The sequence below is a fragment of the Heloderma suspectum genome, chromosome 6 (genome assembly GCF_057233095.1).
Source record: "Heloderma suspectum isolate Gila_16-S chromosome 6, 16-S_ref, whole genome shotgun sequence".
Taxonomy (NCBI): domain Eukaryota; kingdom Metazoa; phylum Chordata; class Lepidosauria; order Squamata; family Helodermatidae; genus Heloderma; species Heloderma suspectum.
This window is the reverse complement of record NC_139463.1, coordinates 89,843,182-89,855,780: the sequence shown is the minus strand read 5'-3', so window position 1 is coordinate 89,855,780 and position 12,599 is coordinate 89,843,182. Positions and strand designations below refer to the sequence as shown.

Sequence of the window (12,599 nt, the reverse complement as noted above, 5' to 3'; positions counted from 1 at the left end):
GTGGCACCCAGCCATGTACACACTTGTGTTGAAAGAACTTCCCTGGATGCTTATTAGCTACCAAGCCATGTTCAAGGTTCACTTGTTGATATATAAAACACTAAATCGGTTGTGAGCAGGGTACCCAGCAAACTGACTTCCATATTTATGAACCCTGCCAACCATGAAGACCTTCTGAAGAGATCTTGCTGGCTATTCTGCATCCAACAGAATGTTGGATTCTGTTACATCTTGAAAATAGGCCTTCTCAATGATGGTGCACATCTTTGAAAATGCATTTCCCTATGCAATTTGGGAAGAAAAAAACGAGGCATGTACTAAAAGTATCTTGGAAATGTAGTTGTTTATATAAGCTTTTCCTGGTTTGCAATTTATTATTACGTTCATATTTACTGTTAGTTTAGTTGTTGTATTGTAATTGTTTATCAACACTGTATTTTGACAATGTTTTAATACTTTCATGTGCCATTTGCTTAGAGATTTCATTATATCAAGCAGTATACAAGTATTATCATTCAGTCAATGAAATCTATCCCATTTAGAACTCTGTGTTTCTCTATGCCCACAGGGGAAACACAACTATCAAAGTATATTTTTCTCAGTCTTAACCATTCTCCACTGATATTTCTGATTAGGTGCTGCCTATTTCTGTGTGTAATGACAACTGCCGACCTGGTTACACCAGGAAAAAGAAGGAAGGGGAGCCATTTTGTTGTTACGACTGTGCCCCATGTCCTCAAGGGAAGATTTCTAATCAGAATGGTAGGAGTCATAGTTCTTCACAGATGCCAAACATACTACATATCATACCATAGCCAGTAAAACTGATGTAATACACATTGTCATGCCCTTTAGTCTGTAAGGAGTAGGAAAATGTTACTGACCCTTGAATATTACCCTATACCTACAGGACTTCTTAACGAAGAATGTAAACCTCTCTTTCACATTCAGGCCCATAACTGCGGACACAAGTGGCATCCAGTATGCCATTTGCGGCCATAAAGGTCTTAGTTTGGCTGCAATTACCTTAAACTAAGACCTTTACGGCCGCAAATGGGGTCCCGGATGCCATTTGCATCCCTGCTTTTCATTCATATATTTGTGTAGCCTATATTGCATGAAAAAACAGGGATGCTGTGGCTGCTGTCACCAGAATCAAGTAAGCTGAGCTGGTAGGGCAGGACATCATGAGTGACTGGCAGTTAGGGATGTTTCAGGAGTCCAAGAAGGGGTGGAGTCCAACAGACTCCCCCCGGCCCTGCTCACTGAGTACCTGTGCAGCTTGGGGCTTTCCAGATATGTAATGTTACATAAATGTCACCTGTAAAGGGGCCAGTTACACAACATTACAGGTGTGAATGGTCCATTTACACCTGCAATGCTGAGTACATGACGACTTTACAGTCAACATTTACATAACATTATATCTCCGGAAAACCCTGAGCCACCATTTTTACATGAAATGGCAGCTCACTAAGAGGACAGCTGGCCCCGCAGTGCTTGCCAGACACTTGACAGGTGCTCTAGTGGCTCGCACAGCATGGCGATCAGGGGTAGGTGGCAGGTCAGCAAGCGCCCAGCAAAACCAATTAGAGGTGAGTCTGTCCATCCCTACTGGCAGTAGCAGTGGGCAGGTGCACAGGTGCCCGCCTTAATGAGGGCAATCGTTGCTTGCCTATGTCACACAGTGGCATGGTGTGGCGTGATGCTGACCGTGCCCCTGGAAATTCTCAGAGAGAGAGAGAGTCTTCCAGGTGAGCTTGTGGTACTCAGGTGAGACTTAATCACAGAGGTCTTGGCTCACAATTCATGCATTACCATGATACAGAACAACGTACCATGTTCTATCTCATTTCAAAGGCATGATTGGAGATAGATAGATAGATAGATAGATAGATAGATAGATAGATAGAGGTTTCCAGACATGGATTAATGTATTGCCAGGAGTGCTGTCTGATAAGGATAGGATATTTGAACAATGCAACACTGTTGTTTAAGGCCTCTATCATCTTCGTAGATTGCATCATCTCTCTATCTGTCATATAAAAAAGCAGTATTTTTTCTTTCCAGATATGGATTCGTGCATTGAATGTTCAGGAGACCACTATTCAAATTTAGAACACAATCAATGCATTCCCAAGGTTATCCACTACCTCTCGTATGAGGAACCTTTGGGGATGACTTTGGCTTTGTCTGCTGCTGCTTTTGCTCTGACCACAGCTTTGGTATTTGGAACATTTGTCAAGCACCAGGACACTCCCATAGTAAGAGCCAACAACCGGAGTCTCACCTATATCCTGCTTATCTCCCTCTTTCTATGTTTTCTCTGCTCCTTGCTCTTCATTGGAGAGCCAAAGAAGATGACCTGCCTCCTCCGGCAAACAGCCTTTGGTATCATCTTCTCTGTTGCTCTTTCTGCTCTTTTGGCAAAAACCATCACTGTGGTTCTTGCTTTTATGGCTACCAAACCAGGATCCAGAATGAGGAAATGGGTGGGGAAAAGGGTGGCAAATTTGGTAGTTAGTTCCTGCTCCTTTATTCAAACAGGGCTTTGCATGATTTGGTTAGGTACCTTTCCTCCATTCCCAGAGATGGACATGCATTCCCTGAATGGAGAAATTATAGCAGAATGCAATGAAGGTTCTGCCACCATGCTCTACTGTGTCCTGGGCTATATGGGCTTTCTGGCCATTGTCAGCTTCACAGTAGCTTTCCTAGCAAGGAAGTTGCCAGACATTTTCAATGAAGCCAGATTCATCACATTCAGCATGTTGGTCTTTTGCGGCGTTTGGCTCTCCTTTGTTCCAGCCTATCTGAGCACCAAAGGGAAATACCTGGTGGCTGTTGAGATCTTTTCCATCCTAAGTTCCAGTGCTGGCTTACTGTGCTGCATCTTTTTTCCTAAATGCTACATCATTGTGTTCAGGCCCCACCTGAACATCAGAGAGCAAATCATAAGCACAAAAAGCACAAAAAGCAAAAGCAAAAAAATGCTAGAAACTGTCTTTTCTTCCTGAATAATTAGTCTAAATTATGTTTAAAACTGAAACTTAACACAGCTATTTTATTGTAAAATGAACAATTGTAGATCCATATCTTTGTATCTTTCTTTGTGTCTAGCTGTATGTCTGATTTTTAACTTGTTAAAAATACTTCTTAACTTGTAACTTAATTTTACTGTCTTTCCAGCGTATGATTCTAATTCTCCTGATGTATGATTTAAATTCACTTTAGTTCTTCTTAATACACAAATAATGGTTTCAAGGGCCTTGGCTATGGTCTCTGATTTCCTTCTTTAGTTTTTCAGGTGTCACACTTTTCTCTGCACCAAGACTTCAGTGTCATAAGATTCTGGGTATATGTGTTCAGTTGACATATGTGTAATGTGTGCATGCATATCTGTAACAGACAGATATAGACAGAAGGCTGCCAAGCTAATCTTGCCTTTTCCTATAGCATGTTGGCCAGTGATGGAATAAAATGTGGGTGAAGTGAAGCTGAAATGTCTATAGGGTAAGTTACAGATCAAGTAGGGATGTCAGAGAATTCCGCCACGGATCTCGGGGAGGCCGAATGCCAGCGCATTCGGCCCCCTGAAATCGGTGGCGGAACGGTCCGCCCCCCCCGCCCCCCCCGGGACGGGACTTACCTTGGGCAGATCTTCCTGGCGGCGGCAGCTCCAGTGGTGGAGTGGCGGTGGTGGCTGCGGCGGCCGGTCGGAAGACCGGCCGCCATGGCCATTTCCAGTTAAGAAACAAACAAATAAACAAAAAATGTGATAGGCTGTGTAAAGATCTATGTAGCCTATCACAGCTAGATTTTTAAAAAACACTGTGATAGGCTACGTAAATGTTTATGTAGCCTATCACAACTGATTTAAAAGGGAAAAAAACCATGCATACGCAAATGGCGGCGCCCATGGGCACCACCATTTGCGTTCCTTATTTTTGCACATCCTAGTCTACGTAAACATTTACGTAGACTAAGATGGCAAAAATAAGGGGAATGCAAATAGCGTAGATGCTACGCTATTTGCATTCCCCTTATTTTTGCCATCTTAGTCTACGTAAATGTTTACATAGACTAAGACGTGCCAAAATAAGGAACGCAAATGGCGGCGCCCATGGCCGCCGCCATTTGCGTACGCGTATTTTTTTTCTTTTAAATCAGCCGTGATAGGCTATGTAAACATTTACGTAGCCTATCATGGCTGACTGCAGGGATGCAAAGGGCGGTGGCTACGGCTGCCGCCGTTTGCGTCCCTGCTAGCTAGCGCCCGGATGTCTGGTCGCTGGCGGAGCCAGCCGGCGGCTCTGCAGAATCTCTGCAGAGCAGAGCCGGCCAGCCAGAATTTGGGGGGGGAGGGACAGAGCACCTCCCCCCCTGGCCAGAATTTCGGGGGGAGGGATGGAGCGCCTCCCCCCCCCATGAATGTCTCCCTTCGAAAAGGTAAGTGACTTTCATACATCCCTAAGATCAAAGAAGAAGACCTCATCTCCAGGTGAAACTGAGTGCTGTACACCTGGCAGTGACCTGGGCTGCTGCATAGGTATCACATGCATTGAGAGGGCAGAACTGCCCACAATAGTCAGCTTAGGACTTAGATGAGAGCTTGGAGACAATTTTGCAGCAAGACATCCAGGCCAGGCTGCTGAGGCAAAGGAAATCCATGATCTGGCTCTCTTCCTCACAGGCCAGTAACTGTACTTTAAAGAGCTGTTTAATCTCTTTCTTGGGGAAGGCAATGGCAAACCAGCCTGCTTTAGTCTGCCATGAAAATGCCAGTGCAAGCAGTGTCCCTCTAGGGGTCAGTAATGACCCGGTGCTTGCACAGGAGGAACCTTTCCTCTTTTTTCCCCCTTTAATCTCTTTCTAACTATCTGCAACTCCACAACTTGTGAATCTGTGGTCCAGCTTGCGGCTAAACTCAATGATATGAGCCATTTTCTATGTGTTCTTCATGTCAAACTAATCTGAGGAGGAAGCCATGTGATATTCCCCTTGGAAAATCATACATACCACCTGCTTCTTCATTGTTTGGCTGTTTTTAGTGCTGCATTAATGGTGGCACACGGGAACAGCATTCTTCCCTCTGTCATTATCAGCATGCCTCTGATTAACTGTCCTCCTCATAAGCCCCAAGGAATATCTAGAAGGACTAACAATAACACTGCAGTATCTGATAAAAGCCATCCATAATACTCAGAGCTGCAGCAATGGGCCAGAAGCTCTGTTGCACAGAGGGCTGACCATTTTCAGGGATGTCTGCACTGCTGGATTTACTGGGATTTCTACAGAGATGAAATATGACTAGTAGCTTGAGATATCCTCGGCTATTGGTTCCAAAGAATGTTTCCACTTCTCAGTGTTGTTTGGTGCATCAGAGATACAGTCGTGCATGAAGTTGTAGCAAGCCCCCCTCACATTCAGAAATTTAATAATGGGGGAATTGGTGTAGACATCTGCTTATATCAATTTTTTTTTTTTTCAATAGGGTCAGTTCCTATTCAAAGCAGGTTATAAACAAATGATTCTGAGACACCAAATGCTCTTGAGGGAAACAGGGGATTGTTTCTCTAAATGGGGACTTCTGTCCTCCACATGGTAGTTCGCTTGGTATTGTTGCTTGGGCTGCTGCCTCAGTTTGTGTGCATGTCAGATTCTTCTCTTCATCGCAGTATGAAGACTCCTTCCAGTACATGCAGAGTAAGTGACCACATCGCTACCTGGCCTGAGTTTTATCAACGGAGAGACCTTATCATTGGAGAGATTGCTGCTACATTCAGTTTCCTGTACCACTCTGCAACTTTCAGTAAAAAACCATCTCCAATGTTCATGAAGGAACTCTTGTAAGGACTTCTCCTCTACCCCTGTAGCATCCTTTTGCTTATACTGTAATAACTGGGAAAAGAGAACTGAGCAACAGAAAGCTTAAAAAAAGAAAACAGATTATACTCAATAAGAAAAAAAAATGTAGAAAGACCACTTAGATGTTCAGTAATTTTGGTTGTTCATTGTGAAGAAATGAAGACCTAACAGAAAATTTTATTTTATTAAACGAAAATAGTTAAAGGAATAAAGAGAAACAAAAACAAAGAACATACATAACAATATAAGAAGATCACGAAAGAAATAAGAGAGCTCACTAATTATAATTCTTTATCAGTGATATATGCTTCTGGAGCAGTTTCAGTAAACCAGCATAAGGAGAACATCACTATATAATGAAAGAATGAACCCAAAAGTTATATAGCATATACAAGGTATGTGTGTTTGATATTGTGGATGTCTGTGTGAATTAGTCAGAAAAAGTATAGGCAACTATACTTGGTTGGAAGTTGATCTGACCTATGAAGGGCTTCCACACAGGAAATAAATGGAAACTATGGTGACATAATATCTATCTAAAAGTTAGGATTCCTTGCTTGCTGCATTTGCTGGCTAAATTTATGCATATTCATAGTCTCCCAGTTTTTATCAACTCACTGCTGTTTAGTTGGTTGCTTTGGGAATTTCCAGTTATGTACTGTGCAAGCCTGTTCATGCCTACCCATAAGTATGTCATTTGAGACCAATGGGGCTGATTTTCAAGTTATATGGTTATAGGATTGTAGCCTTAGTTGTGACATTTATTCTGTTCAATAATTTTAGTCAGCAATCCTATGGCCGCTAGACAGTGTCTAGACAGCCATACAATTTTTCCGTTTCTGGGAAATTTGCTCCCCACCCCTGCTGCATCGTAGGCAGCATGGTTCTTCCCCATCTCTGTGCTCATAACTGCAGTGTGGAGCAGGCAAAAAGGGGGCGTTCCTGGGAGCAGGAGGGGAGGAGACTGCGGAAGGATCATTGCAATGCTTCCTATGCGCCATCCGGCCTCCTCCCCACTCCTGCTCCAACGTCCTCAGCTAGACAGCCAAAATCAGCTGTCTAGCCACAAATGCACAATGGATGGAGCATGAAGGAGAGGATCCCCTCTGTGCTTCTCCCACCCTGTATTGGACAGTCATCCGCCTCAGAGACCAGAGGTGGCCAACTCTCCTGATAGGATTGTGCCCTTGTAGTATTTTATTGAGCATTTTTCTCCGTCATTCCATGAATGCCAGTGCTTTGTAGGGGTGGACGAAAGTCCCTTACCTTTCGCCGAAGCTTGTTCGCGGTGGGGGGGAGGCGCTTCGCTGCTCCCCCCGCAAAATTCAGGCTGGGGGGAGGCTTCCCGCCTCGCCCCGGCCGAAATTCAGGCCAGGGGGGAGGCTTCCCGCCTCGCCCGGCCGTGAACGCAAAAGTTTTTTTTTTAAAAAAACGCCCCCTGATAGGCTACGTGACGATTAATGTAGCCTATCACGGCTAGATTTGCAAAGTCAGCCGTAATAGGCTACGTCAATCGTCACGTAGCCTATCACGGGTGACTTAAAAAAAAAAAAAAAAAGCGCGTACGCTAATGGCAGCCCCCATAGGGAGCTGCCATTCGCGTTCCTTATTTGGTCGCTGTAGTCTACGTAAATCTTTACGTAGACTACAGCGACCAAATAAGGAACGCGAATGGCGGCTCCCTATGGGGGCCGCCATTATCTGTACGTGCTTTTTTTTTTTTTTTTAAAGTCACCCGTGATAGGCTACGTGATGATTGACGTAGCCTATCACGGCTAACTTTAAATCTAGCCGTGATAGGCTACGTTAATCATCACGTAGCCTATCAGGGGGCATTTTTTCTTTTCTTTTATTGCAATGGCGGCTGCGGCAGCCGGTCGAAAGACCGGCTGCCACTCCCGCCCCGCTCGAACACCCGCCGAACCGCCGGCTGGACCCGCCCCCGGGAGGGACATTCGGCGAAGGTAGGTCCTGTCCTGGGGGGGTGTGCGGGGGGCGGGGGGGTTCGGAGGATTTCTCCCCAAAACTTTTTCTGGGAGCCAAACACGTTGGCGTTCGGCCCCCCAAAGTTTCGGGGAGAAATTCTCCGCCATCCCTAGTGCTTTGTTTTAAATTTTTCCTTTCATCTTTATTGTTTTACAAATATGATATTGTGCTCTTCCATCTATGTTTTTTAGTGCCAGAGGTTTTTCTTTTCATTATTCTGGCTTTCTAGCAAATTCTTATCTGATATAGGGTTGGCGGAGAATTTCTTCCGGAAACTTCGGGGGGCCGAGCGCCAACGTGTTCGGCCCCCCGAACATGTTTCGGGGAGAAATTCTCCTCACCCCCCACCCCCCCACCCGGGACGGGACTTACCTTTGCCGAATGTCCCTCCTGGCGGCGGGTCCGGCCGGCGGTTCGTCGGGTCTTCGTCCGGGGTGGGAGCGGCAGCCGGTCTTTCGACCGGCTGCCGCCGCCGCCATTCCAATACAAGAAAAAAAACAAAAACGCCCTGTGATAGGCTACGTGATGATTAACGTAGCCTATCACGGCTAGATTTGCAAAGTCAGCCGTGATAGGCTACGTAAATCGTCACGTAGCCTATCACGGGTGACTTTTTTTTAAAAAAAAGCGCGTACGGATAATGGCGGCCCCCATAGGGGGCCATCTGACTTTGCAGAACTAGCCGTGATAGGCTACGTTAATCGTCACATAGCCTATCATGGGGGCGTTTGTTTGTTTTTAACTTTTTAGTTCGTGGCCGGGCGAGGCGAGGCGCCTCCTCCCTGGCCTGAATTTCGGCCGGGCGAGGCGGGAAGCCTCCCCCCCGGCCTGAATTTCGGCCGGGCGAGGTGGGAAGCCTCCTCCCCCAGCCTGAACTTCATGGGGGGAGCAGCGAAGCTCCTCCCCCCCACCGCGAACAAGCTTCGAGGACAGGTAAGGGACTTTCATCACTTACCTGGTCCCGCAGCTTGCTTCGTGGTGGGGGGGAGGCGCTCCGTCCCGCCCCCCAAAATTCTGGGCAGGGGGAGGCGCACCATCCCTCCCCACCGAAATTCTGGCCGGGGGGGAGGCGCCCTATCCTTCCCCGCCAAAATTCTGGCCGGGGGGAAGCGCCCCACCTCTCCGGCCACAAAAGTTCTTTTCTTCTCCTGCCGGGATGCAAATGGTGGCTGCCGTAGCTGCCACCGTTTGTGTCCCTGGCCTGCAGTCAGCTGTGATAGGCTACGTGATTCTTTACGTAACCTATCACGGCTGACTTTGAAAATAAAAAAAAAGCACGTATGCAAATATATACTACCTCCATATATTTGGAGGTAGTATATATTATATTTGGAGGTATAATGTAATATATTTGGGGGTAGTATATATATATTTGGAGGTAGTATATTTGGAGGTAGTATATATATAGTATATATAGTTCGGCCGCGGCTCCTAAACTGCCGCCGGGAGCCGTCGCCACGAGGGACATTCGCCGAAGGTAAGTCCCATCCCGGGGGGGGCGGGGGGGCGGACCGTTTCTCCACCAATTTCAGGGGGCCGAATGCGTTAGCATTTGGCCTCCTGGAGATTCGTGGAGAAATTCTCTGACATCCCTAGGTTTATGTATGTTCTCAGTATCTGCAGTTTTTTCTCTGAATCCATGACCTTATGGAAGCCTTCCTTCTAACACCTGCAAGGAAAACTATGAGCTGTGGGCTTCTTGCTTCACTCAGCATAAATTTACTGGCTGTGCTTGTGAAAGCCAGTTCTTCTCCATTTATTATCTGCATAGGGTTGATAATAATGATAAGAAGATGAAGACAATAACCCCACTCATGCTGCTATTTCCGCATAACATGGATGCAGACCAATACTGCATCTGAATCTGGAGGTAGTATATAGCAATCGTTAGCAGGCTACTGGGTTAGAATATAGGGTCTGCAACATTTAAATGCATTCATTAGCTACAGGAAGGGGCTTCCTGGCACAGGGAATGGTATAGTTCAATCCCCATCAATGTTTGGAGGCCTTTCTAAATTAAAGAACATAAGAAGTGTTGTGCTGGATCAAATGAAGGTACAGGTAGCCCTTTATTCTCTTCACACAATGGCCAACTAGCTTCCCATGAAAAACCCATAAGCAGGACATGAGTGTGACAGCACCCTCCAACCATGTTCCCCTGGAACTGGTGAACATACTGCCTCTGATACTGGAGACAGCACATAGCAATCAGGACTAGTGCCCATTTTATAGACTTATCCTGCATGAATTTGTCTAATCCCCTTTGAAAGCCATCCAAATTTATGCCCATCACTACATCTTCTGGTAGAAAATTCCATAGTTTAACTATACACTATGTGAACAAGTACTTCCTTTTATCTGTCATGAAAATCCCACCACCCATGGGAGGTATTCTAGAACTATGAAACGGGGGGAAAATGTCTCCTCTTAACACTTTCTCTACACCATCTCTCTCTCTCTCTCTCTCTCTCTCCTCTTATCACATTCTCTACACCTCTATCATTTCTCCCCTCACTTGCCTTCTCTTTAAGTTATACAGTCGAAGTTGTTGTAACCTTTCCTCATAGGGGAGGAGCTCCAGGCCATTGATCAGAGCTCCTTTCTGCATTGTTTTCCAACTCTACAATGTCCATTTTTTAGATGCGCTCATCTGGTCTGCACACAGTATTCGAGGTGCAGACACACCATCAGTTTGTAATAAGGGGAATATGAGACTCTATTTTTAAAATTCCTTTCCTAATTATGACTAACATGGTATGTGACTTATGTATTACAACTGCACACTGGGGTGACATTTTCATCAAACTGTCCACCACAACCCCAAGACCTCTTTCTTGGTCAGTAACCACCAGCTGAAATCTCATCAGCATATTTGCAAAGTTGGGATATTTTTTGCATCACGTTACACTTGCTTATATGGAACCACATTTGCCATTGTGATGGTTATTCTCCCTGTTTGGAAAGATCATTTTGGAACTGCGTGCAGTCCTTTTTCTTTTTCTTTTAACCACCCAAAATAATTTGGTATCATCAGTAGACTTGGCCATTGCACTGCTCACTCCTAATTCCAGATCATTGATGAACAAGTTGAAAAGAATTGGACCCAATACAGATCCCTGTGAGACCACACTGTTTGCATTCCCCTACTGGGAGAAGTTACCATTTATTCCTTCTCTCTGCTTTCTGTGTTTAAATCAGTTACTGATCCATAAGAGCCAAGTTTGCTAAATTTGCTCACAAATAATTGATGAGGGATTTTGTCAAAAGCCTTTTGGAATGTCTATTGGATCACCCCCATCCACATGTTTACTGATACACTAAAAGAAGTCTAAAAGGTAGGTGGGACAGTACTGACCTTTGTGGAAGCCATGTTGACTCTTTTTTTCAGCAGGGCTTGTCCTTCTATATCCTTACTTATTTTGTCATTTATAATGCTTTCATCCAATTTGCCTGCTATAGATGTTAAGTTAACCCACCTGTAATTTCCCAGATCCCCCCTGGATCTCTTTTTAGTGTTACTTTTTTTTTTTTTAGCATTGGCATTACACTGGCCATTCTCCAGTCCTCTGTTACAGAGGCCAATCTTAGGAATATATTTTACATGTCTTTTTGAAGATCAGCCGTTTCATGTTTGTATTCTTTAAAAACTCTAGGATGGATGTAATCTGGGACAAGGAATTTATTAACAACCAGTTTCTGCATGAGGTTGATTAGATTACTTCATCTTTTTTCACCAGTATTTGCCTCCATTCCTCATACTCCCTTCCTGAAAACCTCATTCAGGCACAGGTAACTGTCCTATATTTTCTACAGTGAATACAAATGAAAAGAATTCATTTAGCTTCCCTACATTCTCCTTATCCTCCTTTTGTACTCCTATAACTCCATTGTCATCCAGTGGTCTGATAGGCTTCTTAAATAAATATTTATTGTTGGCCTTGATGTTGTTCACAATATGCTCTTCCAAATTCTTTTTTCATCTTCTTTGCACAAGTTTGTGCTACCTTCTGTTCTTGTTTGGGCAAGACTTCCATTTTCTGATGGAAGCTTTATTTTCTTAAAGAGCGTCCTTACCCATTCTGTTGACTTCTTGGACTTGGTGTTATGTGTCCTAACCTATATCCTATCTGAGTTTCTATTATTGTGGTTTTGAGTAACCTCTAAGCATTTTGAAGGGATTTAACCCTCTTGACTCCCCGTTTCAACTTCCTTTTTACCAGTTCCTGCATTTTAGAGAAGTTTCCTCTTTTGAATCCAAATGTGACTGTGTTGGACTTTCTTGGCATCTTGGACTTTCTTAAATCTAGCCTCCATCCCTCTTTCTGTGGTATGTGCTAATTGGTTCGATTTTCAAACTAATGTGGTTGTCCCCAACCCTTTTTTGTATATCCTTCCCTAGATGACTGGTAGATAGGATTGTGCCTGGGACCCCCGTTGCACCTCCTGCTTATCTCCACATAATCATTTCCAGTTGCCTGAAGAGGCAATCAATATTCACAGTGAAGAGGTGACCCACCCACGAAGAGACAGGCGACAAGCACGAAGAGCACTGGAAAAGTAGAGTGAATTATGTGTGTATGCAGGATAGACCCTTCTCCCCTCCTTCTAGCTATGGTGATTGTGCACCAGAGACTGGCCTGATCATCCTACCTTCCATTAGGATAAATCCTCCTCCCCCCCTTTCTCTTCCCCTGCTGTCTATGTTCACCTGCGGCACTTTCTTTTTCCTTCTCAAGAGTGTTAGG

General features: G+C 44.8%; 1 protein-coding gene across 1 annotated transcript; it reads left to right on the top strand.

Moving 5' to 3' along the window:
• Positions 1–644: 644 nt before the first annotated feature.
• LOC146341777 (vomeronasal type-2 receptor 26-like) lies at positions 645–3,017 on the top strand. Its single transcript, XM_084807669.1, has 2 exons — positions 645–762; positions 2,071–3,017. Exon 2 carries the CDS (start codon positions 2,073–2,075, stop codon positions 3,015–3,017), a length of 945 nt encoding a protein of 314 aa, XP_084663795.1. The 5' UTR covers positions 645–762; positions 2,071–2,072.
• Positions 3,018–12,599: the final 9,582 nt, after the last annotated feature.

Excerpts from the sequence above, each read along its gene's own strand:
- LOC146341777 (XM_084807669.1), top strand. The coding sequence starts at position 2,073 with ATGGATTCGTGCATTGAATGTTCAGGAGACCACTATTCAAATTTAGAA.